At 42.3% G+C, this 27519-nt stretch overlaps 2 protein-coding genes across 3 annotated transcripts in view; one reads left to right on the top strand and one right to left on the bottom strand.

The window, feature by feature from the left end:
- GPR158 (G protein-coupled receptor 158) overlaps positions 1 to 24765 on the bottom strand; it is a 183280-nt gene extending 158515 nt beyond the window's left edge. The window contains exons 1-2 of one of the 2 annotated variants that reach the window (XM_027751749.2): positions 23356 to 24765; positions 10132 to 10237 (exon numbers count right to left, since the gene is read on the bottom strand). In XM_027751749.2, coding sequence (XP_027607550.2) covers positions 10132 to 10237; positions 23356 to 24224 — 975 coding nt within the window. In that variant the 5' untranslated portion in view covers positions 24225 to 24765. The remainder of the gene's footprint in view (positions 1 to 10131; positions 10238 to 23355) is intronic. The other variant, XM_027751748.2, reaches the window with a different exon arrangement.
- LOC120323038 (dapper homolog 3-like) lies at positions 24567 to 26793 on the top strand. The gene is made up of 2 exons (XM_039380151.1): positions 24567 to 25859; positions 26475 to 26793. Exon 1 carries the CDS (start codon positions 24743 to 24745, stop codon positions 25604 to 25606), a length of 864 nt encoding a protein of 287 aa, XP_039236085.1. The 5' UTR covers positions 24567 to 24742; the 3' UTR covers positions 25607 to 25859; positions 26475 to 26793.
- Positions 26794 to 27519: the final 726 nt, after the last annotated feature.

The raw sequence follows: 27519 nt of genomic DNA, 5'->3' as shown, positions 1-27519 counted from the left end.
ATATTTCAAAATTAATACTTTTTTAAATGTTGATTCAGGAAAATGCACTGCTGGTATTGGCTTCACTACATTTCAGGATGAAAAAAAGTATCAAAATGTCTTAATTTCAAACAAGCCTATAACAATTTACTGAGTAGCCCTAGCCATTCTCTAACTCTAGGGCAGTATTCTATACATTGCAGTCTACTTTAGTCTGTTTGGAAACCTCACATTTTACCATGCAGCATACGTTGCCCAATTAAATCCCATTACCATATCCATATTGCAGATCTTCCCTCCACTCAAAGATTTAAGTGTTAGATACTTAGATAATATATATGAAGGGATAAAAATATTTCAAACCTAGCCCAAGCAGCAAGCCAGTATAATTCAAAATTTTAGCATTAGCTCTACTAAATCAGCTTTCAAAGTACTGAAAGTAAATAAATAGAGATTTTACAGCTACTACCTGAAAAAAACAAATACCTGGATATACTTACTCCATTTCTTCTATGGTAGTAGAAGAAAAAAGTGTTATAGAAAAAGTGCCAAGGAAATGATTTCTCAAAAAAAACTTACATGCACATCTTCACACACTTATAAGAAGTTTAAAAGAAACAAGTGATAAGCAAAAGCAGTTGGCAGTGGAAGAGAGTCTTGACATAAGTGTAAATAAAGCAGAGTGGAAACACAAAAGGTCAAAAGGGATACCATACTCTCTGGATATAAATCAGACAGCAAAAATGAATCATGCAAAAGATGAAAGAGCAGCTGATCACAAAATCACACAGCAGTTGAGCCTGGAAGGCACCTCTGAAAGTCATCCAGTCCCAACCCCTGCTCAGAGCAGGCTCAGCTAAAACAGGTTTCCCAGGGCCATGTACATTCAGGTTCTGAAGATCTCCAACAGTGGAGACTTCATCACATCTCTGGACAACCTCTTCTAGTGTCTGACCACCCTCACAATTTAACAAAAAAAAAAAAAAAAAAAAAAAGGTTTCCTTTACTGTTTCAGTTCGAAGCACTGCCTCTTGTCCTGTCACTGACTACCCCTTAGAAGAGTCTGTAGAAGAGTCTGTCTCTGTCGCCTTTACACCTTTTCATCAGGTATTCACATACATAGATAAAATCTCCCAATCTCCCAAACGTTCTCTTCTCCAGGTGGTACAGTCTCAGCTCACTCAGCCTCTCCTCATTCAACTGGTGCTCCAAACACTTAATGATTCAGGTGGTCCTTCGCTGAAGTCCCTCCAGAGCATCTGTGACTCTTGAACTGAGGAGCCCAGAAGTGGGCACAGCCCTCCAGAGGAGGCCTTGACCAGCTGGCAATGCTCTGCCTAACACATCCCAGGAGGCTGTTGACCCCAAAAACACACTGCTGGCTCATGGTCAACTTAGTGTCCACCAGGACCCCCCTAAGCCTTTTCTGCAGAGCTGCTTTCCAGCCATGCAGCCTGTACTGGTGCAAAACAAAGACCACTATCTCCCCAGCCTCTGTAACATCTCTTCACAAAGCAGCTCTAGCAGAATGCCTCTATGCAAAGGACCAAGTCCATCACAGCTCCACAGATACATCTATACAGATGCTCATGCACATGCATTTATATGATGTTCATACACGTGCACACATACACAGATTAGCTGTAAATATATATTTATATAAAAACACAGACACAAAAAACATTTGAGGAGTACAAGTAATTCAATTTATCGTTACAGAGATAGCTCAGTTTGTTTCTCAGGTGAAGCCAACATAGTTAGCTGTATTTTAAAATGCAACAGTAAGACCATGGCTGATTTAGATGAAAGATATGGGACTCACTTTGCTTAAATTAGAATGCATAGTTATATCACTCCGTGAACACTTTTTTCCCCCTAGCAAACTACATTTGAAAGAGGAAAAAATTATCAGAATGGTTAGATGGAATTAGTGGTGAAAAAACCCTAACTGTTACATTCTGACAAAAAGAGTGGAGCTCAATAAGCAAATCCTACTATCTATTTCATGCAAGTAAATGAAAACTGATTGCCTTGAGAACAGTAGTTGTGGTAAATTTAGGGACCAAATTTAACTGCAGAGGAATTCTGATCCTGCTGCAAGAAGAAAACAGTGCAGTATAACAAATATAAAATTGTCTGATTGGTCTCTATGGCAATATCTAATTTCCCTCACCATCCCTTGTAAGTTAAGGGGGAATCAAAGACAGTAAATATTTTATTCATCTTAAGAAGTTTATATGTATAAGATGATGGGAAGAAGTGTTTTTTCTTTCATTACTTTTTCACTGATAGAAAGAAGAGTAAAACCCTTAAAGGAGATGAATGATAAAAAAATGCAGTAACATGATGAAGCTCAGTAATGGCTTATTAACTAGCCAAAACACAGAAAAAAGGTAATACTCAAAAATCTAAAGATCAAAAATCAAATGTTCTGCATTCCCATGTTAGTACTAATGCTTAATATATTAATTACCTAAAAGAGCAAAGGGCAAGAAAGTCATGAAGAAACAAAAGAAGATATAAAGCAGCTTAGTAGAGACTAAGAAATTTCCAGGAGACGAGTCCCTCCTCAGTGAACAGATGATCTCATAGCCATCAGTATACAGTACTGGCAAACACAAACCATAAGGATAAATCATATTGATTACGGGGATTCAAACAAAAGCTTAGGTAACCCAAAAGCAGTTATTTTTCATTTGCAAAAAGCATTCACCTCCTACCAGAAGTCACCAATAAAAATTACTGTATTTGAATGTCTAATGCTATAAAACTGTGCTTCAAAAATAAAACTAAATTAGTTTTTTTCCATTAAGGCTATTACTATGACTTTGAATATGAAGATTCAGCAGTTATTTTCTCCAGTTTTTCATCTTGGGACCTTTAATATGTTTTCAATCTAATTTTAATTTGTTATAGAAAAAGAGGAATGAACTTTCTTCTTCAGGTTAAATTAAACTTGCCTCTTGTGCAGGTATCATGAAGTACAAAAAAAGCAGGAAAAAAGCAGGAAAAACAGTTGCTACATTTCATAAAAGCTTTTTTCTAAGTAAGACAGACAATGAACTTTTTCCATTAGTTAACTGTTTCTCAAGTCCCTGGGGGGTTATTTTCATGAAAACTGTAGAACGTGTGCATGAGCAGAACTGTCTTAATTTAATAACCAAAAAATCCTCCGCAGTTTATTGCCTGAGTAAACTGATAGCTAAATGTGCAAGTCGGGACAGAGTCTGCACAGTTCATAGGAAGCTGTGTCCTTAGCAATGACAGCAAGTGTAGCAACAGTGTGTTTACCTAAGAGGAGGTCAGGCGACTTCATTATTGCCCAGAATTCTATCACAAGTCGACCACTAAGAAAATTACTAAGCTGGTCAGACTTCAAAAATATATGAGGATGCTTAACTCTTCCTGAAGTATGGAAGTATGGGGTGGGTGGGTGCACACTGGAATGCACCCCAAAATCCCATTCTAAAGACAATGCAGCCTGGGTCCTGGCTGGAGCACATCAGGACTCTCAGCTCACATGCGTGTCATACCTTTCTGCAGAAACCAAACTCCGGAGGAGGTAATTTGCACACCTGGAGATCACTCTTCAACTCCAGTCAGGGCATCTATCAGCTCAGAGATAATCACTTTGCCTCTGCGCCCCAGCTCTAAGATGGTGGTAATAGTCTTTATTTTACCTCACAGGATATGGGAGTACTTACATATCTTCCAAAATAAGCATATCAAAATCTCTCACAGAACAGACCAGATCCTTTGAAATCAAAATAGATATTTATCTATTTGCATATATCTAACTGTGCTTAATGCTATTAGATACATTTTGCAGATATTGTACAGTAATTACAAATGAGAGTCCTGAATGAAACTGCTCTCTTTATGCCTGGATTTGATACAGCTTCTGTCACTTCACATCCGGGAAAGGTAATTCACAGCCAGTCTGCCAAGAGAATGGTACAGCCTGGCTACTGTCCCCAGCCTCCTTGCTGCAAGGCTTTCTGTGGCTCTCAGTACACTTCCATCTTCTGTTTCTTGCCGCAGTCAGACAGAGTTTCTCAGCCTCTCTCCAGGGAAGAGCTCTTGCCTGGGCCCACCCCTCTCTCAGAGACTTTCCCTTTGCTACCACCACGTATATTTTGTTCACATTCCACCAGCTAACTAAAATTCTGGGCCTCACCTACCCCCTTCCCAAAAACAATGGAAAGAAGCACCTGTTCAGCTAATCAGCATTGTCTAACAGGATGCTCTACTAAGCAAAGAAAGATCCAGAACTGTAGGTATAGCTCTGAAAGAAATGGGAACTGATGCAATGTTACCATCACCTGTCATATGCAAGACAAACCAAATACCTCCCTGCTATTTTAATTTCTAACAGACAACATCATTCAGCCAACCATCTACCACTTTTCATGTTTTAACTCTGGGGGAAGAAAAACAGCAGCAAATAGAACTGACCCAGATGAATTTAAATGCTCAAAGTTAATACTGCTAACTAGGATGAAAGAAATTGTTGCAAAGGTCTTCTCCTTTGAAGAAAACACTGATAACCAAGATTAGTTCCTGCAAAATACAGTCTCATGTAAAATTTTTCTCTTAAAAGCAAAAATGCTGTAGCTAAGCAACATAGCTCTTCCTTAAACTGAAAGTTGGTTTTCATAGCACCTTGTTTATCACTGAGAACTCTGATAAACCTCCACCTTATTTTATGTAACAGTGTCTGGGGGAGTGCCAGATTAGATCTGGTTTACAGTCACAAAGGGACTTTTCCCATGAATGCAGATGATGCAAAGTTATTTTTAAAATAGCATCCAAAATGTTCTTCGTGTCTACTGCATGCTCTTCAAATACCCCAGGTTGTGTGAGCAGCGATCAGTTGGAGAGAACAGATACACCTTTCTGCTTCTGAATCCCAAAGTGCTGGCTTGGTTTTCTTCCCCTGCATACTAAAAGGAGCCACTGCCCTTTCTCCCTTAGATTTCCCCTTCAGCCCAGGATTTGATACAGCATTTAGTATTTGGATTCTATCACTAAAGATGTTTTCTTCTAAGAGGAAATATATCCTGACATACAACTCTCTACTCTGGTTTGGGTACTTCTCTTGCCCTATCTTGGATGCAGTCTGTAGCTCCAAGAATGATTGTTTCCAAATTAGAAGCTAACTATATTCCATAAGACCATTCACTTTTCTTTCAGATTTTCTCATTCTGACTGCACTTTTCCTAACAGACAAGACAGAAAATACATGCAGGTAATAAGCAAAACCAGTGACACTGGATATGACCCACTGAGTTAGGACTTCAGATGCTAATCTCCTGCCATGCTTCCTCTCCCACAGACTATGCACATTAATATTCCCACTTTGACAAGGGCATTGAAAGGCATTTGCTTGAAAAACCTGGAAAGCCTTTGTGTTCTTTTCCTCTTCTCTTCCAACTCAGTCCCTATTACAATTCTATTTTTAATCAACCCCCGCCTCCCCCTTTTTCAGTTGCTTGTCTGTAGTACTGGGTACAGTATGATAAAATATGACGGTCCCAAATGTTTTGCTAAACAATGGAAAAAAGATTTTGGCTGTAATGCACATTTGTTTTCCTTTCTCAACTGGCTTTGTGTTTGTGCAGAATAAATACACACAATAGGCCTATGCATCTTTCTACAAACATATACAGACACTGTATACAGACAGCAATGCCTGTATACTCTGCCTCTCTCACTTCCTCTGGATATTTTTGCATGCTGTCCTTTGTGGAATACTGTTAAAACCCAAAGGGATGTCAGCTGAGCCTGCCTCACATTGCAAGCTGTTGGCAGGCTCATTAAGGACAGGGGAACAGTGTGGAGTCCACTGCCACTTTTCACAGACTGCTGCTGGTTGGAAGCAGTCAGCCGAGCTCAATGGGCTACACCAGCTGATTTCTTCAGATGCTCCTCAGCCTTGATTCTATTGTTGGTGTCTCTACAAGAACTCTAAAGTTGTTACTAAAAGTGCCAGCAGCTGCTGACAGCACGTATGGGGGAGAAATCCAATATAATAAAAGAACAGTCTTCAAGAATTTCAAACAGGGTAAAAATGCATGTTTTCTTCCTCCCATAACCAGTCTTGACAGTACATTGTACTGCATTGCCTGTGCAACGAAATTACTCTGGATTTGTTATTGGGCAACTACACTTTTTCTACATTTGTTAATTTCAGAATTGTCTGCGTTATTTTGCGGTCTACCCAATTTAATTATTTTTAACTCTGCAGATATTACATGCCTCATCTCTAGCAGTCGTACAGAATCCAAATTTCTTGCCCATATAGCTTTTGGGGAAGCTGTTCTCTATTTGAGCATCAAGCTGGAGGGTAGGAAGAAGAATTGTAGCTCTCTATGCTTCACTATGAGCTGACCTTTATTCCTCCAGGTCAAAAAAATAACACCTGGCCATCAGCCTCTTTTGGGCTGATATAATTATCAAAAAAAAAAAAATAGAGGCAAAAAAGTCACAACCGAAACAGATTTTAACCAGTGCTGCAGTTTGGCTTCCCTGTGTTAAGTCTTACTTAACTTCTTGCCTAATTAGACTCAGCAGTTTCCAGTTATCCTGAGGTTAAAGGAGTCCACTCTTGTTCTTCCAGTTCATCTAGGCTGCTATGAAATCAGGGTGTACTGTCCACAAAAGAGAACAAATTAGGAAAAAATTTGACTATGTATCAGGAATTTAAGTAGTCAAATTACAAATGGGAAATCCAAAGTTCCCTGAGGTTGCTTTTGTTTGGTGTTCAATTTTAGGGCACCATACCTAAAGCAAGATATTTAAGAGCCACCAATCCTAAGGAAGAACACCTAAACCTAAGGACAGATGGAATTTTAAGGAGGAATAGTATGTCTAAGCATTTTGCATATTTGAGTCATAATATTCATTAGTTCCTCAACCAGACGCTATTTTTCTTTCAAGAAAGGACTAGCACTACAACTATTGTATCACAATCAGGTTACTCTTTATGACTTTCCAAAGACAAATCCCAGTGTCACAGTTAGCATCATGTCCTAATGATTCTGTGCCATACCATGTGAAGGTAGCACAGTACTTTCAACAACAGCCTCTTTATTTCCTGGTAGAAGTTGGATCCCATCGATTCCTTCCCTTTTTTTCCTGTCTAGCATATACAGACAACTGGTTTACCAAATGCTTACATTCACTGCCATGCACCTCCATCTCCCTCCTTTCAACTGATTTTTATTTAGAAAATAAACACTTCAGAACAGCACAGAAAATAGGGGAACTTGTCTGCAGTGTGCCTAACAGATTCTAGCCACTATAAAATTAATTGAAATAGAAGACAAAGTAAAGAAGCATTTTAAGTAATCCATCGGTTGGGTTTTTTTCCTCTTGTTCATTCCTTAAGTCACTAGCTACGTTTTCATAGCATCAGGGGAGAGGGGAGTTGTATTTCTGAAATGTTGAGCTTTATGCCTTAGATTTAATGGTATTGGTAGCCCAGCCACATGATATGGGCTATGCAGTAAACAGACTTTCAGAGCCCAAGCAGAAATTCACTATGGCAAAGCTTTACCAAGCAGTCTGCACAAAGCTTATGCTGCACTAAATACTCAAGTCACTTAAAACTGAAGAGAGCAAGGAGTGTCTAACTTAAGCAGAACTGGAAGTCCAGAAATCTCCATTCTCTTCCTTACTCAGCTGAAGACAGACTTTGTAAACGGGGGCAGAGCATTCCAGCATCAGCAGATTTCTGTACCTGCCTCTAAGTAGATAAAAGAGAGCATACAGAGTATCATTTTATCAGCATTTATGAGGAAAACTGTGTGGAAAACATTGTTGCACAATTACATAAGTTACCTTTATCCCACATAGTAGATTCCAATGAAACAAAGTACAAAAAGCAGCACAGGAGACCTGCTCCTGAAACTATCCCTGGTTTCAGCTGAGATAGTTTCTTCTTAGTAGCTGGTAGAGTGCTGTGTATTTTGGATTCACTATGAGAATAACGTTGATAGCAACAGTCAAAACATCAGCGTGTTAAGCAATGCTCACATTAAGTCAAGGACTTTTCGGTTTCCCATGCTCTGCCAGAGAGGAGGTGCACAAGAACCCAGGAGGAAGCATAGCCAGGACAGCTGTCCCAAACTGGCCAAAGTGATATTCCATACCACAGAACATCATGCTCAGTATATAAACTGGAAAGAGCATCACTTGTTCTTGGGTTTTTTTTCCTTTTGTTGCCCATCATTTTAGTAGCAGTATATTTTATTATCATTAGCACTATTATGATTTACTTTGTTTTAATTATTAAACTGTTCTTATCTCAACCCACGACTTTTCACTTTTTTCCCCAATTCTCCTCCACATGGCTTTGGCAGCACTGGAAATGAGAGAACGGCTGCACTGTACTTAGTTGCCAACTGGGGCTAAACTGCAAGAGACCTGCTCATAAAGAAAGTACATTTTTCTTTACAGACTGAACTCTCCTAAAGCAGTGACCATAGGGTAAAAGGAGAGAAAGCTTTTCTATAGATTGTTCCCAACAACTCCCCATGCCCACTCTTATTAAGCAAGGACTTTCATCCTCTTCAGTTGCAGTAAGAAAAGGCACTCCCTGTCTGCAAGTTCCATTTTGGGGGAGGTTTCCATTACCTATATGTTCTTCCCTTAACCATGACAGCCTTGTTGATTTAACAGTCTAGTAAGTGTCATGGAGAAGGAAGAACAGCTGGCAGGTTTATTCACTGCATACAAGTTGAAAAGCCTTTCATGAAGTGGCATTCATCTCCTTACCCAAGTTATTAACAGCTCCAGGTGACCCCACCATTGATCATTTTTTCCATTTTCCTTTTGCCTTGTTTTTTCTCAGTCTTCTCACAGAGTTGGGGTTTTTGCCCCTCTTCCTCTTGGTTGCAGAAAGAGATGCAACTTACAATCCCACCCCTCTGCTGACAAATTTTGCTCAAAAGACATCAAGAAAAGGAGGAGCACTTGCCAAAGTATATAATCACATTCAAGATAATTATCATATGTTAAAAAACAAGGTTTACCAGATCACATGGGAAACAACATTTCCTTCTAGGAAGAAACATGAAACATTTAAGAAGTATTCCCTTAAATTCAGAAGACAAAAAGTACTTCACAAAGAAAAACATATTTCTCCATTTGCAGAAATATTTAATCTTTAATTAGTCTGTATCAAAGACTTCCTTATTTCTCATTTCAAGTTTATTTTAAGAAAATAATCGAGTTGAAAATCAAAGTGAAAAATACCAAAAAAATAATGTTTACAAAAATTCTGAGTTCTTGGTCAAAAACGCTAGCAGTTGAATTCACCAAGACCAACTGTTTTCCCAAATTCAGATTTGGCTTTGATAAATTGGCATTTTACAGCAAATTAGGGAAAAATCTCCTGACTTCTGGCAGACAGTGGTCAACTTTCCCTACTGTCCCTTCTCAAAGCACAGAAGTGCAAGAGTTGCCTACTCTCACAAATGGGTGCCTTTGAAAATAACTTCATATGCCATAATAAGAAAAATCATTGAATGTACTTTGTTTCAAAGTTTCATCGAACACATGACTGGCCAGGCTGAATGATCTATGATACGCTAACAGATGGAGTCAGACACAGACCTTCAGAAAAAAGGGGAAGCAGGAAGGAGCTGAACAGAAACATTTTAGTCAGCTCTGTCAAAATGTTGGCATTTCTACTAAGAAAGAATTTCAGTATCCAATTCTGCCTGTTATTCTGTATCATTCTATCAAAAGACCATGTTTTTCTGTCTAAATTACCATTAGCATTTGAGCAACTTCTACTATATTTTGCAAAGCTGTCCAAGCAAAAGTGACACTGACATTAAAAGCCTATTTTCATTTTGAGCACGAAGTAATTGTTTGACCTCATAAATCATTTCATTGGTAATATTCTTTCCCCCTGTAACTGTTATTTCTTCATAATAACTTAGCTTCTGTTTCATTTAACACAAATAATTCTAAAATGCAGGCACTCCTGAAACTCACGCACACCAAAACACCTTGCACAGAAAGATTTCTTCAGCCTACAAACCACATTTAACACCTATAAAATAAATAACATTTATACTACAGAACTCTACTCATAGTGGAAAGATTTGTTATTGAAGTGAAGTCCCTTAGAGACATACATACCTCAGAATTGTTGAGATGACACCTGTGTGTCCCCGAGAACCACCCCTCGCTCGAACACTGGTCAATGTCCACCTTCTGCAAATTGATGTCAACCTTGACAACACCTCTGAAAAGAGAGAGAAACAGTGGCGAACATAAGTCCAGATATAGGTTAAACTTCTTTATGATGCTGTAGCCTGTAAAGCAGAACTACATCTTTCCTTTAAATATGGAACTTGATAAAGTGTCTAAAAACAGTTTTGTGCTCCCCAAGCCATGGACACAGAAACACATTCTTATTTTAGACTTTACTTAGATGTATTATGGCAAGAGGTCAGCAAATCCAGTGCATTAAGCATAAGGTGGAAGTTAAGAACAAGTTATACACTCAAACAGTGCAATGCCCTTCACATTTTACAATGCAGCAAAGATCCAAAATTAATACAATGAAAGACATGCACTACTTTTTCTGAGGCAGCAACCTCGCCAGCCAACTCTGAATAAAAGGTACCAGGCACCACATCTCACCCTCCATCCAGAGACAACCACATCCTCCCCTGTGCTCCAGGGAACCCTATTTGCTAAAACAACTGGCAAAAGCCTTTTTCTGTATTTTCCCCGGAGACACTCCAATGTCTGCTGACATTCAGGCCTCCCCTCTGCAACTCAGCATCCTCCTCCAGCAGGCATTCAAACCCTCTCCCCCAGTTCCTGCCAGCTGGTCCTGGTATAAAACCTGATACAACATCAGAAAGCAGCACGAGTTAGCAGTAGTCCACTGATGTCTGTGAAGCCAAAAAAACAAAATTTCCTACACACGCAGGTCCTCAAAGACCAAGTAAGGACAGTCCTCTGAACTGTGTAAGTCCTATGCCAAGAAGACTCAAGTTTTCATCAAGTTTCCCTCAAAAATTCTTTTGAAAGAAAAGCTAACAAACCAATTTCAAGGCCAACACTGTTTTATAAACAACTCAAAAATCACCAGAAGAGAAAAGCTGCAAGGCTGAAGTTTCAGATCTTAAAAAAACCCTTCAAAGACTTTGATATTCTCTCTAAAATAACCTCCAGAATGACTTTGGACATAGAACATTTATAGCATCACTTTGTGAGAGCACATTATCTGTGACTGCTTTGCTGCAGTCTGGACTTAGCAAAAATGTCAATATGCAACTTCTAGTTGCTAGATCATTACACAAGCTCACTCACAGTGGATGAATGCTCTCTACTGATTTCTTAAATCTATGGTACCATTCCTTTTAAGTCGGCCATTTCAGCCACTTTAGACAGAACTTTTCATTTCCACAAGTCTGAACTTTTACAACTACAAACACCATCATCCCTTCTTTCACGCTGTGGACTAACAAGGACATGGTCCAACCTCTATCTCAAGAACACCCCACTCACCTTGAAGTGTGTTGCCTCTTTTAATCAAATCTCACAATAATACACTAATAACAACAACATATCTACAGAGCCATATATTTGAGAGGGTGCTTACTAACAAAATTAGAACAGGCATAAGAGTGAGCTTGATCAAAACCAGGACAATATTGTTGACCCCAGTACAATCAAGTGCTAAGTATCCACAACAGCTAAATTTGGGCATTCTTCAGACATGCTATACAGTCATGAGAAACATAAGCACATCATTTAAGTGATCAGAAGAAGAATGCATTAGAAAATTACGTAACACAGCCAATAGGAAGTTAGATAGTACAGGAGCACTTCATCCCCCTCAATCTCCTGCCTAGAATCTAAATAATCCGATGCCAGGCACACTAAGAAATTACCTGAAATATTTAAGTGCTGGTTCAAGCAAGTTCAATTTAAAACAGCACACACTACACTTCTAGAATATTTTTATATACTTTTAGTTTACAGCTTTGTGCCTTTGTACACTTGTTTTGAACAACAGCTTCTCCAGGAAATGCTCAAACCTTACTTCTACCCCAATGAACTGGTTTTTCCATGTTCCAGGTGACGAACAACCTCAAGGGGCAAAACTGCCATACTGCACAGATTATCTCGTTAAGGTGTTGATATCGGCAGATTACAAACTTAATCTTAACCAGGTAAGAAGGTACCTGACTCAGATGCTCATAGCAGTAGAGGTAGCCAATTACTCATCTAGTCACATGCAGATCCCACCAGGTCCATATATACAGAAGAAAAGCAATACTGCTTCAACCTTATTCAAACTGCAACTCATTCACCTGAGAAACTCTCAAGCACCTTAGAGAAGGTCTTATTTCCTTTATATGGAAAGTTTTTCCCTCGTGTACATTTTGGTTTTAAGTGGTAGAAGAGGAAACTCCCCTTTGCTTCTACAAAGACTTCTGCAAAGAGAAGTACAGACTGCAAATGAAGAGCAAACTAATCATTGCTAGGAGAGGAGAAAGACCTTAAGAGTTTGCTGTGTGGTACCACCAGCAAGCCCTGTAGGAACACAGTGTCAGTAAAAAAGGATATAAATATTTTCAAAAGGAAACTTAACTAGACGTTACTTGCAAGAAAGACCACACACACGCCAGAGGAATTAGGGTCAGTAAGCACACTGAGCAAACATTTGAGTGTGGCCTTGTACCAGAAATGCTCCAATTTGGAGAATTCATGGCATGTTCTAGTGGGACAAGCATCAGAAATCAGGATAGCATCTTAAGACAGAGCCATGTACTGAAAAGAAAGAAGTGTACTTCTGGATTTCTCACATCAGAATAGATTGGGTAACTTGTATCCTTTGAAAGTTCCTTAACTCAATTACTTTGTCCAAAATAGATGCAAAAATCAGATTCATACAGCAAGTGTCATCGCAAGAAACCTCTTGTGATCATTCAGTCCAACCACCTGCTCAAAGCAGACTCAGTTCAGTTGGGGTTTTTTTATAACTTCAATAATGAAGACTTTACCAGCTCTGGGAAACCTGATCGAGTGACTGACCACCCTTCACAGTGTCAAGAAAAGTTTCCTGATGTTTAAAATAAATTCCTTGTATTTCAGTTTGTGCCCCTTGCGCTTTCTGTATCCCCACTGAATAAGTCTGAGAAAGGTCTGTTTCTGTCACTCCTTTACAGTTTTTCACTGGGTATTTGCATACACATAAAGTGATCCTGGAGCCTTTTCTTCTCCAGGCTGAACTGTACCAGCTCGCTCAGCTCTTCTTGTCTGTCAGATGCTCCAATCTTGAACTTTGTGGCCCTTCACTAGGCTTGCTTCAGTACATCCATGTCTCCGGTACTGAGGAGACCAGAAGTGGACACAGCACTCTTGATGGAGCCTCACCAGGCTGAGTCAAGAGGAAGGATCACTTCCCTCAACTCATTGGCAACACTCTTCCACAGATCAGGAGGCTGTTGGCCTTCTTTGCCACAAGCACACACTGGTGGTTCATGTCAAATTGGTGTCCACCAGGATCCCCCAGGCCTCTCCTGCCAAGCTGTTTTCCAGTCATTAAGCCCTCAGCCTGTATTGGTTCATGGGATTATTCCTCCAAAGGTGCATCAGATGGCATTTCCCTTTGCCAAACTTCTAGGTTCTTGTTTGCTCATTTCTCCAGCCTGTTTCAGACCCCCAGAATGGCAACACAAACAACTGGTCTCTGAGTCACTCCTTCCAATTTTTATCATCTGCAAACTTGCTGAGACAACACTCTACCCTATTGTCCAGACCACCAAAGGAAAACGTTAGAGAACTGACTCTAGTATCAACCCCTGGGATATATCAATAATGACTAACCTCCAGCTGGACAGACAGTCATCTATGCACAGAAGGCTACTGGGTTGGTTAAATACTATTTCCCCTTCATAAACGCATGCTGACTGCTCCCAATCACATTCCTTTTCCTCATGTGTTTCACAAGGAGTTTTCACAAAGATTTGCTCTATCACCTTTTCAGAGATTGAGGCGAGGCTGATCAGCCAGCAGTGCTCGAAGACATCAAGTACCTTGGCCTTTTCAACATCCTGCATCACAAAGTACACTTTTCCATTCAACAGCAAAGACCTTGGAAAGGACCTTTAAGATCATTGAGTCCAACCATTAACCTAATACTGCCAAAGCCACCACTAAACCATGTCCCTAAGTGCCACATCTACAGAACTTTTAAATATCCTCACAGAGGGTCACTCCACAACTTCCCTGGTCCAGCTGGCCATACTATTGTTGATACAAGATGTTCATGGTCACAGTCATATTCAGATCGTCTCCATATTCCTCTCAGGTTACCTGACCCTGCTTCCACCTCTTGCGCACTTTCATTTTATGCTTCAGTTTTGTCAGGATCTCCTTGTTAAGTCATGCAGGCCTGAAAGTCATCTAATTTCAAAATATTTTCATAAAACTTCTTCCAGAAATAATAAAAAATTCTTCCATTTCAAGCTAAATGTGTTTTTCTTTTGCTTCTCTTGTGTTAAAACTTTTCTTATGAGAATGTTTGTCTTTCACAAAATACAATCTTCATCAACTCAATACAAACTTTTCTACCTACACTCTTCAAAATGCACAACCTGAACTTCTAATATGGTTAAGTTGTTCTGGTTTTCCCCTTTCTCAAAGCTTTGCAAATCTCTGGGGTGAAAATCTACAGCAAGGAGAAACAGTACAGACCAGGAGCAGGATCATGAAAGCAATTTCTAACAGTTACAATCTACCATAGGCTTTCAATTTTTTCCCCCATGGTGCACATTATTGTTTTTCTTTGAGCAATACATGTGGCATTTACAGAAAGCATCAGGATGGTACAAGACTTCTACTGTGTTCATTTGGGATGCATTGCCATTTTAAAACACCACCTCAGACTTGTACCCCACGGTTATTACACACAGAGTACACCAATATGTACACGATACATTTTTGAAATTCATCTGTGATTAATACAGTAGCTGGCACAGCTTGTTTAGCCACCCACATTTTCAGTTATTTTTGACTCAGTATTCGGAAAATGGAACGTATGGAAGAATACATCCTCCTAGAATGTATATGGACCATCTCCCTGTGTTACATTTATTAAACTAATTGGGAATAATGGCAGTGTTGCTATCTTGATAGAAGCAATCAAGACAAATATCAAGTGTATAAGAGTAGACTCAGCTTGTCAGCATAACACATTCATCCACACTGACAATGCTGCCTGGTTGAACCAAAGCCACAGACATAAGTTAACAACAATAGTACTGGTAATTGTGGACCATCTGGCAGGTAAGTATATTTTGCTAATCTCCTTATAACAATAAATATTTTTTTCCTGCCACGATTTTCAGCCTTTTCAAAAAAATATATATATTTAAGGATTGCGTGTTCATGTTTAACATGTAGTTAATTAAGAAAGAATTAGTTGAATTGTATATAACAGATAATAATTGAAGAATTATGTCATCGAGGATTTTTTGTCAGGTCAGAGGTTTGATTTAAGAGGCTTTAATGTCTGTCTTTATTTCCAGTACCACTGTTTGTTGGCATGCTGTTTGCCTTGAAATCTGTGCCAGAAATTGATTTAAGCTTATTTTCCCAACCTACTAGCTATCTTGATAGTTTCAGTAGTTATAATATTTCATTGTAACAACATGTTGTAAAACCTCTATCTACAGAATAATTTTTTCTGCCTCTACTGTTATATCATAAAAAGAGTAGAAGGAGCATGTTCTCTTTCTCCCAGTCAGCTTAAGCTAGAACTGCACAGAATAATAGCCTGCCAACATATAAAAAGTGATAAATAATATCTTTGTCCTCCAGATCTTCAAAAGCTTTTTTGGCACAGAGGCCATCACAGCTCAGCTAAACAAGCAAAGCCTGTCTTCTAAGTTTGTACACTTATTTTTATACATGTAAGCACTGCAAGCAATCATAATTAAGGTATAAGGCATGGTTATCACACACTGAAGCAGACATCATCCCCCAAATCTAAGCAGCTGCTTAGATTCTTGCTGCTGTATTCATTCAGCCCTACATGATGGCCTTCATAAGTCCTCCTTACCATAAAATGAGGAGATAAGAAAAACAAGTTCTCTACAGCCATCCCAAATCTGCAAATGCCCGCACCTCTAGACAAATGCCCACTGTATTTAGAATAGCCAAGCTTTTCAGGACAGATGCCTTTTCTGACCACACATTTTGGAGGCTAACACTTCCAAGAATATTAATCTTCAAATAGTGCATACTGACATCTGAAGCTCCTCCATCAAAAGTAATCCTGGTGTCAAATTCCCAAATTACTTTCAGCTATAAGTCTTTCAAAAGCAACTTGAACCTGCAGAAGCTGTTGTTTGTCTGTAAGTTAATATTTAGGATTCTGCATCACTTAGACATTGTTAAAATTGTTACCTCTGCATATCCAGCCAGATTCATAAAAGGTTACCGGGACATTACATACAACCTAATTTTGACCTGGTCACAGAGTTACCTCTAATTCCAAACTAATAGGAGGGAGAAAGACTTACCTAATTCCTCAGCCATAGCATGACTGCTGCTTTTCGGCACACATTTTCATAGAAGAACCAGCTTTCACTAAAAATAAACTGAAGTGAAGAATAATACATAGCAGTGTGGGCACATGAATTAGGATTCATCTGCAAAGAAAATCCCTCTAGGCCATTTGGAACAGTACTACAATGGTAGAATACTTAAAGCTGTTGTCTGAAGAATTATTTCTATCTGCCTTCATATTTATGGTATGCAATGCTGCCTCTCTGGGGATTTCCCTCCAGTTTAGTCAGAGAGCTTCCTAGATACTCCGAGGGGCAGTGATATTTTTTTTTCCTTGAGGATGCTTAAGTTGCTGCTAGCATCTTAACTCTGTCACAAAGCATCACCTTATATAGGAATGCTAGGTGTCAGTGATGATGGGGTACCACTTACATCAGATTCTCCCTATGAAAAAAGGTCTTGAAGCCAAATTCAAGTCACTTACTAAGAAACCAGTACTTTTTTTTTTTTTTAATGTTCCCATTACTATCTATGAGGGGAAAGAAAGGTTCTCAAAGAACAGTACAGAACATGATAGAAGAAAAAAGGTTAGGAACACAAAACTTTTGAAATAGAAGAATTCTACACAGGAGGGATGGTCTCAGCATAACCATACCAAGTCCTCTGAGACTGAAGATTTATTCAAAGGTAATAAGGTCATTTTAAAACTGAAAAGTAAGTGGAAGTCAACATTAGGAAAAAAAATTAAAAAAAAGGGAAAACAGAGAGGCATAAACCTGATAGGAGAACTCAGCACTTCCACCGCTCTTACATTTTTCCTTAAGTACCTGCCAGAAGCTGCTTTTGGATCGAGGGCTAGGTAAGGCTTTCATCTGACCTAACATAGTAATGCTTTTTTTCTTAACTTCAGGAACAATTCTCTACCTCAGCCCACATTCACAAATAGAATAGATGGCAGTCTTGGAGCTGAATCTTGGATAGTAAGGACTGCCACATGTCCATCCCCTTCAAAGGAGCTTTGATAACCTGCTGTGCTGGAAGCCTTGCCCAAGGGGGATGGGGATAGAGGACAGAGGAATTGGAAACAACAGTTTGACCCAAAAAAATAGTTCCTTTTATTGCAACTTAGCATGTGCTACATAATTGTGGACATTTATGCACTAAGTGTTTCAATGTTCTCATGGCCATATTTAACTTCTTTCTTCAAAGACCTGCTTCTCTTTCTCCAATACTGAAGAAAGCTGAATCATGTTTCTAAAAAGAAAAAGTCCTACTTATTGTTCCTTTCCTATGTTTTGCCACCATCCAATCTTCTATCCCTATCCATGACCTCATAAGAAAAATGCCAGCAGAGACATAATTGATTGCCTAGAGAATACTTAAAACATACTGGGGGTTTCTACAAGCAGACAGTAAATTATAAGAAGTTTCTTTGTTCTAACTTTTCAGGAATATAAATCCAAGACTTTCAGAAGCTCTAGGAAATAAATTATTCCTTTTCATTTTTAAAACCTGTTCTAAATCCATCCACACATTCAATCATGTTAAGGGTCAGGATATGTTATAAAAAAAAATGATAAGCTCATCATTTTAAAATATTTTCTAGATTATACAACTAACATATGATGTCACAAAAAATTAAAAATTCCCCTTAAACAGTTAAAGTGAATTTTCTTTCTTGGCTCGGTACTGAGACTAAAGAGGGGTAGGGGTTAGGGGTAGGGGGTTGGGGGTAGGGGTATATCCAATTTGCCATATATACATTTGGGGTTTTTTACCAAGCAATTTAATAGCTGTAAAATATTTAGCAGAATATAAAATCATGTATAATCCCTAAGAAACTACATATTTTTCATATATACTTCTACCTCCATGGTTTAATCTGCCTTCAATAATGTTTCCTTAAGTTAGAGTCCCATTATAGCCTAACAACAGAGTGGTCTGAGTCATTGTTAACAGTACAGTGGAAATCACTATATTACACTGCCTTTAGGGAAGAAACAGTTCAATCTAACTGTGCAATAAAAATTACCTTTGCATCAAGGAATACTTTCCAAATAATTGAGAGAAGTAGCAAACTTCTGGAAGACAGAAAATTTTAAGATGCTACACCCGATCCAGCCAAACTTCAGAATGAAGTTATGTGTAAATGCTCCAGAATGTGACACCATTCAAAATTTAAAAAAAATTCTCAGCTTGCTGACTGACTACCTTTCCGCCAAAACAGATATTATTCCATTGCATTCTCCCCAAAGTCCTTAAAAAAAAAAAAAATAGGAAATACTGTCCTGAATTTGGTGAAAAATTCGCCTAAGCACAGTGGAAGAGGAAAAAAATGCCAATGCCCCTGTATCCTGAAGACAGTCTGACCAACTAGATGGGAAATAATGTGAGACCAATGACCAGTTCCCAAAATGTTGACACATTACTAGATGACATTAAAGAAAACGAGAAGAGCACACACGAGAACATTTTGAACTGCAAAAGCAGCAATTCATTAATCAGAGTTTGGGGATAATTGATGTCATTGCACAAGGCTGAAACATTGCACATGAATCTGACTAACCATGTTCAGGAAATACAGGAATTAGACTTCAGAAGGACCATGGCAACAGAGAGCTTATAAAAGGAGCCTAAAGAAAGCCAGTTTGTGTAGTCCAGTAAACAAAGGTGGAGAAGGGACTGTTGCCTATAAATAAGTCAGGGCAGTAAACATCAGCAAGGAGTGCTACGTCAGATAAAAAGCAGTTCTGACCAGAATAAATGGATGAGAACTGACTGTGAATAAATTCAGACCAGAAATCAGAAGAGGTTATGCAACCATCACGTTGTCCAGAGGGAAGCCCACCTACTTTAAGATGGAGGTTTGTAAATTGATGACATTGAGTGGGCTTGTAACAGCGGAGGACTGAATCAGTGACCCAGAAGGACTTTTGGGTTTTAATTTGTATATTCCTAGTGGCTGACTACTTGGTCGTCCTTCTTCCAGCTCAAGAAGTGATCTTCCTCGCTTATCTCCGAGATTGCTGAAGCAATGAAAACCTCCCACCTCCTCTCCAAGGGCCAAGCAAATACTTTTAGAGAAGGAACTGTATTTACACAACATGCAGCTTCTCATACCTTTTCACTTTCTCAGCAGGGCTGCAAAGAGGCCAGTTGGGTCATCATGTGCTATGAAATATTGTTCATTCTCATCACATGATAGGCAGTAGCAGAGGAGGGTCACAGAAGATCTGTGACAAATGCTATTGTGTTCTACCCTCTGCAGCACTAGAGTTGAGGAGTGATTAGGCACATTAGATGGTGAATTCCAGCTGCAAACTGCATCAGTTTAGACTTCTTAAGAAAGGAGAAGAGATGGTTAACATCAAGTGATTACTTCTAGTCTCTGTTGATCCCCATTTCTGAATGAGAGCTTGCACTGCATCTTGTAAGCAGGTAGTAATGTTCTCTCTCTGTACTTTGGGTGGACCAACGACCAGCAAATGCAGACAATAAAATACCAGCAAGCACTGCTAAGAAGCTGCAGCCAGCCAGCACTACTAACTTAGCATTGTACTGGGCTAATGTGATCCCACTGGGCCTGAACAGCTTCTGGTACATTTATCAGCACAACCAAGTTGTCTTTGGTTTCTGTTTCATCTCAGTATTGTCCTACAGTGTTAGCCCTGACAAGACAACTTAAACAACCATATTCTCTCCTTGGCCTTCACTTCGGACAGTTTGGCAGCAATCTCTTGGTAAGGAGGGAGGTGAAGTTGAAGACAGCAAGCTGTTTGCAAGAGCCCCCTGGGCTGTTAACACTCACATCCTCCAGCATAAAGCACTATAACCCTTCACAACGTGAAGGGCAAAGCTTGCTGCTTTTTGCTGCACCTTCGGAATGCCATTGACAACAGCACTACAGTAGTAGCATATATTGAACATAGCCAGTAGTAATTATTAGTATTGCCTTCATTAAACTCTTTCCATTGCTATACCACATGACATACTCATCTGTTGCTGCCACAGAAGAGATATCAAGAAGAAGGAGCAATGGGTTTTCCTTCTGTAATCTGAAAGAACTCTATTCCATGGATATAGCATACTCCTGAATGTCTTACCCTCATGTACCATGCCATAAACCTAATACAAGGAAGAGTCCACAAACTGGTAGAATAATATTAAAGTGGCATGCACTACATTACCATTAACAATCTCGTATCAGATTATTAAATGGAAGGAGCATATTAACTAATGCATTAATATCTTCCTAACAGATGGTTCAAAGATACTTTGTTTGGAGAACCAATGCAGCTTTTTCAAAAGATGGAGGTTAATAAATACTGTCTTATCATACAGGCCTTAAACAGGAATTTAAAGTCAAAATATTGTGTCACTCAAAGACTGGTGGTGAGGAGAAATAAAGCTTATTTCAAGAGGCACCTTACAGTGATTCACAGTAATTTTCCAGTAACTACATTAGATTTTACATTTTTCTATTGCGTGCTCGTACCTGGAACCATTTTTCCTCTTAAGAACTCACGCTGAGGCTGTGTACCTATCAAGTATAGAAAACATTCTGCAAATATTAAGACAAACCATAAATCTTGGAAGAAGCATATTTTGCGTGTAGTATTTCCTATGCAGCTGTAAAGTTACTTTCTCAATATCTAAAAAGAAAAAAAAAGTTTGTATTAGAAGCCTATCTTTCATGTAACATACCTCAAACTAGGAACACAGGAACTATCATTTAGCCTTGGCAGAATATGTGCACATGTGTATTTATAAATGTACTTCTTCCACCTGCTTCTTTAATAGTTACAAAAAACATACAGACTCATTCTCTTAGAAATGCTTACCAACAACAAAACTTTGTTAGTTTTGTCCTAACTGTTGGGTATAACAGCGATACAACACTTAGCACTTGCACAGCATACTCCATTTCAAGATCTTCTAAATACGAGGTGGTTCTCCAAGCTTAGATGAGCTCAATGGATGCCCTTTGAAGTATCAGAGTTATAATAGGTTATTCTATTTCTTCAACTGAAGTGACTCTCACGTGGCAAACAGAGGCTGGGAAGGCGAGGCAGGGAAGGCAGTGCTCTTACTGCATCCAGGAGGACATCTACTGGTTGCCTTGGTTGGCCACAGTTACTCCAAAAAGGGACCTGGTGTTTCCTGCATACCAAAGCTACCACAGCAGAAACCTACACCACTAAGATGCCTTCTGGCATCACAGGATCTTGGCACAGAGCTGAGATTGAAGCTTTAGACATGAGTTTATTTCCTCTTCATTGAAGACAAGATTGAAGCTTCTTTGAATCATGCTTTATATCCAAATTTACATTCTCGAATACCTGGCTTGTGGCTGCCACCCCACCTCCAGCCTGGTGATTCTGCAGGTTCTGTGAACCTCTGTACCCAACAAGAGAATATCAGCCTACATTAACTTTCATCCACATCCTGAAATCCATCAAGTGCATTTCAGTCATCTATGAGAAGTTTCCTGAACTTCTCTGCACCCTCTAGGGTCCAGAAGAGCTCTGCAGTAGACCTATTCTTGGGTTTTGATCTCAAGAGGAATTCAGCAACAAACAGCCTACAGATGAGCTCACTTTACCTTAACCCTACCATCCCCATAAGCATGAAAATTTCAAGGCAAAAAGCAATTCAACAGAGAAATAAGCAGTCACCCTCCATTCAACAGATTTTTTTTTTTCCCCCTCTAAGGATTCATGACTGCATTCATATCACTCTGATCCCACTGGATTTCGGACTAAGCCAACAAAAACAGCATTCACAGACACTATTGCCTCATCACCTAGGTACGGCAAAATCTCTTTGGTGTCTGCTGTGTTCTTATCTATTCTTACCTACTACTAACTCATAGCACAAAGCAAATTCCGTGTTCCTCTCTCATCCTCTGAGAAATGCCAGCTACTTCTGGGCAGTGGGTATGCCCCAATGGGCAGAGCTACCCATGAACCCCATCACAGAACCGCCAGCAGGAAAATCTGGCTTCTCGTACCCCACAGGTTGCTCTCATTCTTTGAGCAAATCTCTCTGCTGTCAAAATACAAAGATACAAGAAAGAGTCTTTTATATCGTCCCTTCTGCTAGTCACAGCCCAGTGCAAAGTGCTGGGATTAACAGCAATAAAAAATACGCAAATCTTTACACATTCCAGGTATCAACTACACAGCTATGTAGCCAGGAGTGTCCTAAGGAACGCTTTCCTACTGCCAATTATACTGTGGTTATAGCCACATGCACTATGACAGAACTGCTGTCACCAACGCTTATTTACCTAAAAGTGTACTGACCACTGACCAGGCTTGAGCACCCCACCGTGGATGCGCTCTGGAGACCAGAAATTGCAGTTTACCAGCACAACACTGAGGTTTCCAAGCTGGTTAAAATCATAGCTGGGGTCAAGCTAGGTTTAACTACACTGTATACAGTGAAATAACACCTCAATAAACATCTTCCTCTTGCAGGCAGAAATAAACTTCAACCAGCAACTGCTGCTCTCCTCTCCCCACCGCAAACACACTAGGAACGTAACTCACATGCACATCTGCTTCCAGGGGAGCAGGTAAAGCAAACGTTGTCTTACAGATGGAGATGACAGCGATTCTCTTACTGAGCAACAGCTCCCTAAGGCATAGGAAGGTACAGCTCAACAGGAAGGCCTGAGGTTGCCCTGCGGTGTCACTGAGCAGCCCGCGCGGCAGGGGTTGATCAGGTCACTCCAGAGACATAGCCCCCCTTCCTTAGGAGGGAGGCAGAACCAAACCCCCACTTAACCCCCCCTTCTCAATAGAAAGCAAGAAGAACTCCTCCTACCTGAACTCGGGGATGACGTTTGGTCGCCCATAGAAAGCCGCCGAGAGAGTCACCAGCCAGCCGGGTTTGTAATTCCCATTCTCACACTCTAGGTATGGTGAGGACCACCTGATGTGGCTCTTATCAGCAGCGAAGCTCTCCCGCCTCTTCCAGCTGTTCTCCAAAGTTTTGGGGCCCGTGTTTAAGACCTTCCTGTGGAGATGTGGCCTCCACTTGCGCTTCAAGCTGTGGAACCACTCTGTTTCCACAGAGGCATTGGCCAGTCGGTGAGCTGAGGAGGATAAGTCCTGCAGGAGAACATGGCTCTCGTTCCTGCTGGCCTGGAGGAAAACCTGGGGAGTGGAGGAGAAGGGCTCCGTGCTAAAAGTGATAGCTGCCCTGGAGATGTTGGGGTCCTCCTCCAGCAGGCTCCTGATCAAGGCGCGGTACCACTCCAGGTCCTCCTGCAAGTTCTGCTCCCGGGACTTATTGCTCTGGAGGATCACGTTGAGTAAGTTGGTGGCGTGGGTGAGGGTGCCCAGGGCCCCATGCAGGGAGGGGTGCGAGGTGAAGCGCGACTTGCCGGCGAGGCTGGCCAGCTCGTACCGCCCGGAGCAGTTGGCTCGCCGCAACTCCCGGGAGTCGCCCGTGTAGAGGAACGAGGCCACGTCCTGGGGCACCTCCTCGGCGAGCCGCTGCGCCAAGATGGTGCTCTCCGTAGAGCGGCTCCGCGGGGCCGGCGGAGGCTCCCGGCTCTTGATGTGGTTGTAAATAGACTGCGTCCCTCCGAGCGCCCGCTCCCGGCCGCGCACCGCCTGCCCTTGGCCGGCGGCAGCCCCCGGTCCGCGCTGGGCGAGGAGCAGGAGGAGAAGAAGCCAGAGCAAAGCCATGTCCCCCGGTGCTGCCGGCGGCGCCGGCACGGCGAGGCGGCTGAGGATGGGCTTCGCGCAGGCGGCCGCGGCGCAGGGGCGCGAACGCGCAGGGGCGGCGGAACGCGGCCCCCGGCCCGCGAGTCACCTGTGGCGGCGCCGCCCGCGCCTCCCCCAGCACGGGGCGCCGCGCAGCCCCACCGCCGGCGCGGAGCGGGGCGCAGCCCCTCCGGCGACGGCAGCGCCGAGCCCGCCTGCGCCTCCTCCCGCCGCGGCCACCGCGCTCACTGAGCTGCTACTGCTGCTGCTGCCCGGCGCAGCGCGCAGGGGCGGCGGCGCCCGCGCCCGGCGCAGCGGCGGGTCCCCCCGCGGCGCCCCACCGCCGCCCGCGCCCCGCCGCTCCGCATCCTTCGGGCGCCGCTGCCGGAGAGGGGGGCCCGCGGCGCGGGACTGCCACTTGCTGCGGGAGTCGGCGGGCGGGGCTGCTGCGGGGGAGCCAGCGCTCGGCGCTCCGAGCGAGGACACCCGGCCGCGGGAGGATGCTCTGCAGGCGGCTCCGCCACGGGCACCGCGCGGCGCCCCTCACCGCCGGCCCTTATAGGTGTACGCCGGGCAGCGGCCGCCCTATGTGGCCGCCTCGCCTGTCAGTCAGCCGGCAGCCACTCACGGGGCAGGAGGACGGCGCCGTGCGGCGCTGGGGGAGGCGGTGCTGCTGCCGGCGCGGAGAGAGGCGTCGAGGCACCTCTCCTCACCTGCCGCCGGCTCAGCGCGGGGCGGAGGCGGAGAGGCGCCCGCCCCGCCGGCACCGCTCGGCTCTCCCGAGGGTCGGGGGTCGCGGGCGGGGAACCCGCGGGGGCTACGCCGCGCCCGGGGCTGCCCGCGGCGGGGGGCAGCGACACCTGGTGTCGGGGCGAGGGGCGGCGCCGCTCCCTCTGCGCCCACGCTCCGGGGGCGACCGGCGGGAGCGACCGCGGGGCGAGCGGAGGAGGGGGGTGCCGGTGCCCAAAATACCTCCGCCTCCCACCGCCGCGGGGAGCGGGAGAAGCCCGGCGCTCCGGGGAAGGCGGCTACAGCGAGATCTGCAGCGTGGGCTACCGCCTGTCAGGGCTGCGTTCGCCGTGGGGAAGGCACTGTTGCCTCCAGCGGTGCAGGGGTGGGTGGCGGGGACACGGGTTGCTCCTCGGCTTCCGCCGGGCCGCGTGGGCCCACTTGGGCTGCCCCGGAGGGAGGAAGGAGGTGTTTGGCTGAGGGAACGACGTTTGGGTGGGAATGGGCAACTCTGCCTTCTGGGATGTCCGGGCCCACATCCAGGATACCCACATCGACCGCGGGCTCCTCGCGTGGGCTGCCCCACCTGCCCACCCTGCTTCACCTGCCCCACATCCCACCGGAATGGGCACTGAGCCACTCTCCCTGCAACTACAGTGGCTGGCTGATTGTATTTATATAACCATGATCTTTTCTTTTTCCCCTTGGTGTTTTAACTTCAAGGTGCTAATTCCTACTGCTGTTTTCAAAACTAAGCCCTTAATCCCGTGGCTTTCAACACTGACCTGCAGAGCACCTGTGTGGAGCCAAAGCAGCAGAGGCTGATCACTCAGCTTTCCTCCCGCTCTGTGGAAACCCCCCTTGGAATAACACAAATGCATAGAAGAGGTAGTTGGGATTTTCCAGATAAGCCATCGTGATCAGTAATAAGGATCTAGTTTAGCAAAGCATTTACTCGTGTGTTTAACTTGGTGTGTTTTCTTTGGTAGAAGTATTCATCTGCTCAATATCTTGCTGTTGGATGAGGAGTTTGTGACAGGAGGCAGTTAGCAAAGGGTGAATTTTACAGAAAGTGGTCCACAGCAAAATCTCCTAAATACAATTAATTTAATTGTATTTAATTTAATTTAATTTTAATTTAATTAAATTATATTAAATTCTCATTTAATATAAAATTCCGTTTTGGAACTCAAAAGTGCAGATGAAGAGAGTAGTAAAAGAGGACCTTTTTTTTTTCCTCACACACACACATGCATGCACATCCTATAAGGAGCAGATTTCAGTCATGCAGAATATATGATCTAATTTTAAACCACTGACAAGATGTATCTGTTCCTTAAAGCATAATCTCTAACATAGCTAAATGTAAATTACATATATCCTGGGACATGTAACATGATATTATACATTTTATCTTTGCCTGTGGACATCTTTAATAGTCATAATATCTTGTGTGGATAAGAGAGAAAGTTATAAATACTTTTTTGCTCTTGTTACATGCAGTTGAAGAGGATATTCACTGCCTAAGAAAAATTTACTTCTACTGAACTTTCCCTCAAGTGAATAGTTGGTGAGATTATTTAGAAACTGAGTATACTGAGCAGCTTAGAAGCTGGTATTTACAGTTTAGCACAGCACGGGGAGTCTGTGCTTCCAAGTCTGCTCTGAGCAAATACCTAAAGATGCATCGTTTACTGCGGATAAGAGAGAACCAGCGATTTTGAAAGCAGCAGCCCTCAGGACTGAGCTAAGATAACATGGGATCTGTTACATGGGGAGATATCGCTGGCAACATAAATAAACAAGCATTTCTTTAATGGTGCACCTGTGCTGGTTCTCTTTATTGACAGACAAGGGCTGTTCTAAAGGAAAGGTACTTCCCTGTTGAGAATTCACTTCCCCTATTCTAGCCTGACTATTAGTACCTATCTACATTGCAATAGAGCTGCTAAATGTCCACATTCACACATTCTCAGGATAATCAAATATCCCCTTAATGTACTTGCAGAGTAAGTCCCTTCTACTTCCTGATCTCCTCATAGTCCTTCCAAATGCCCTTCTCCAGTAGCACTCACTGTTCTCCCACCCCCTTGTCCTTCAGTAATAACCCCAGAAGTGTAGTTCTTAATCCAAAGGTTTGCCAGGAGCAAAGGCCCAAACGGCTTAGGGCACAGCTCCAGCTGCTGGAGGTCTCTCCCTTAATCTCAAGCGTTAGAAGACTCTCTTTCCTGTCTTATCGGTCTGCTCTGTGTTTGTGCTCCCTGCTCCACTTCTTCCAAGTCGGAGGGAGAGAATGACAGGTTAGCTGGAGGACTTTCTCAATAAGGATGCTGGGATCATTGTTGAGTCTTGTACCGCTGCATCACAGAGGGTTCAAAGAGGTTTTCTTTATCCTGTAGGGCTTCCTCCTGCAGTCAGTTCAGACCTGATCCCAAACAGCTACTATGTACAGCCAGGTCCAGAGTAAGACACAAACAGATTTTAAGCCATTGCAAATGTGCAGCTTCTTATAGCTTTGTAAGAACTATGCTGTGGGACCCAAAGCCTG

Source organism: Pipra filicauda, unplaced genomic scaffold (assembly GCF_003945595.2).
Source record: "Pipra filicauda isolate LSUMZ 115617 unplaced genomic scaffold, ASM394559v2 scaffold187_size1440530_pilon, whole genome shotgun sequence".
NCBI classification, from domain to species: domain Eukaryota; kingdom Metazoa; phylum Chordata; class Aves; order Passeriformes; family Pipridae; genus Pipra; species Pipra filicauda.
The sequence above is the reverse complement of the archived record's forward strand: the minus strand, read 5'-3'. Positions and strand labels throughout refer to the sequence as shown.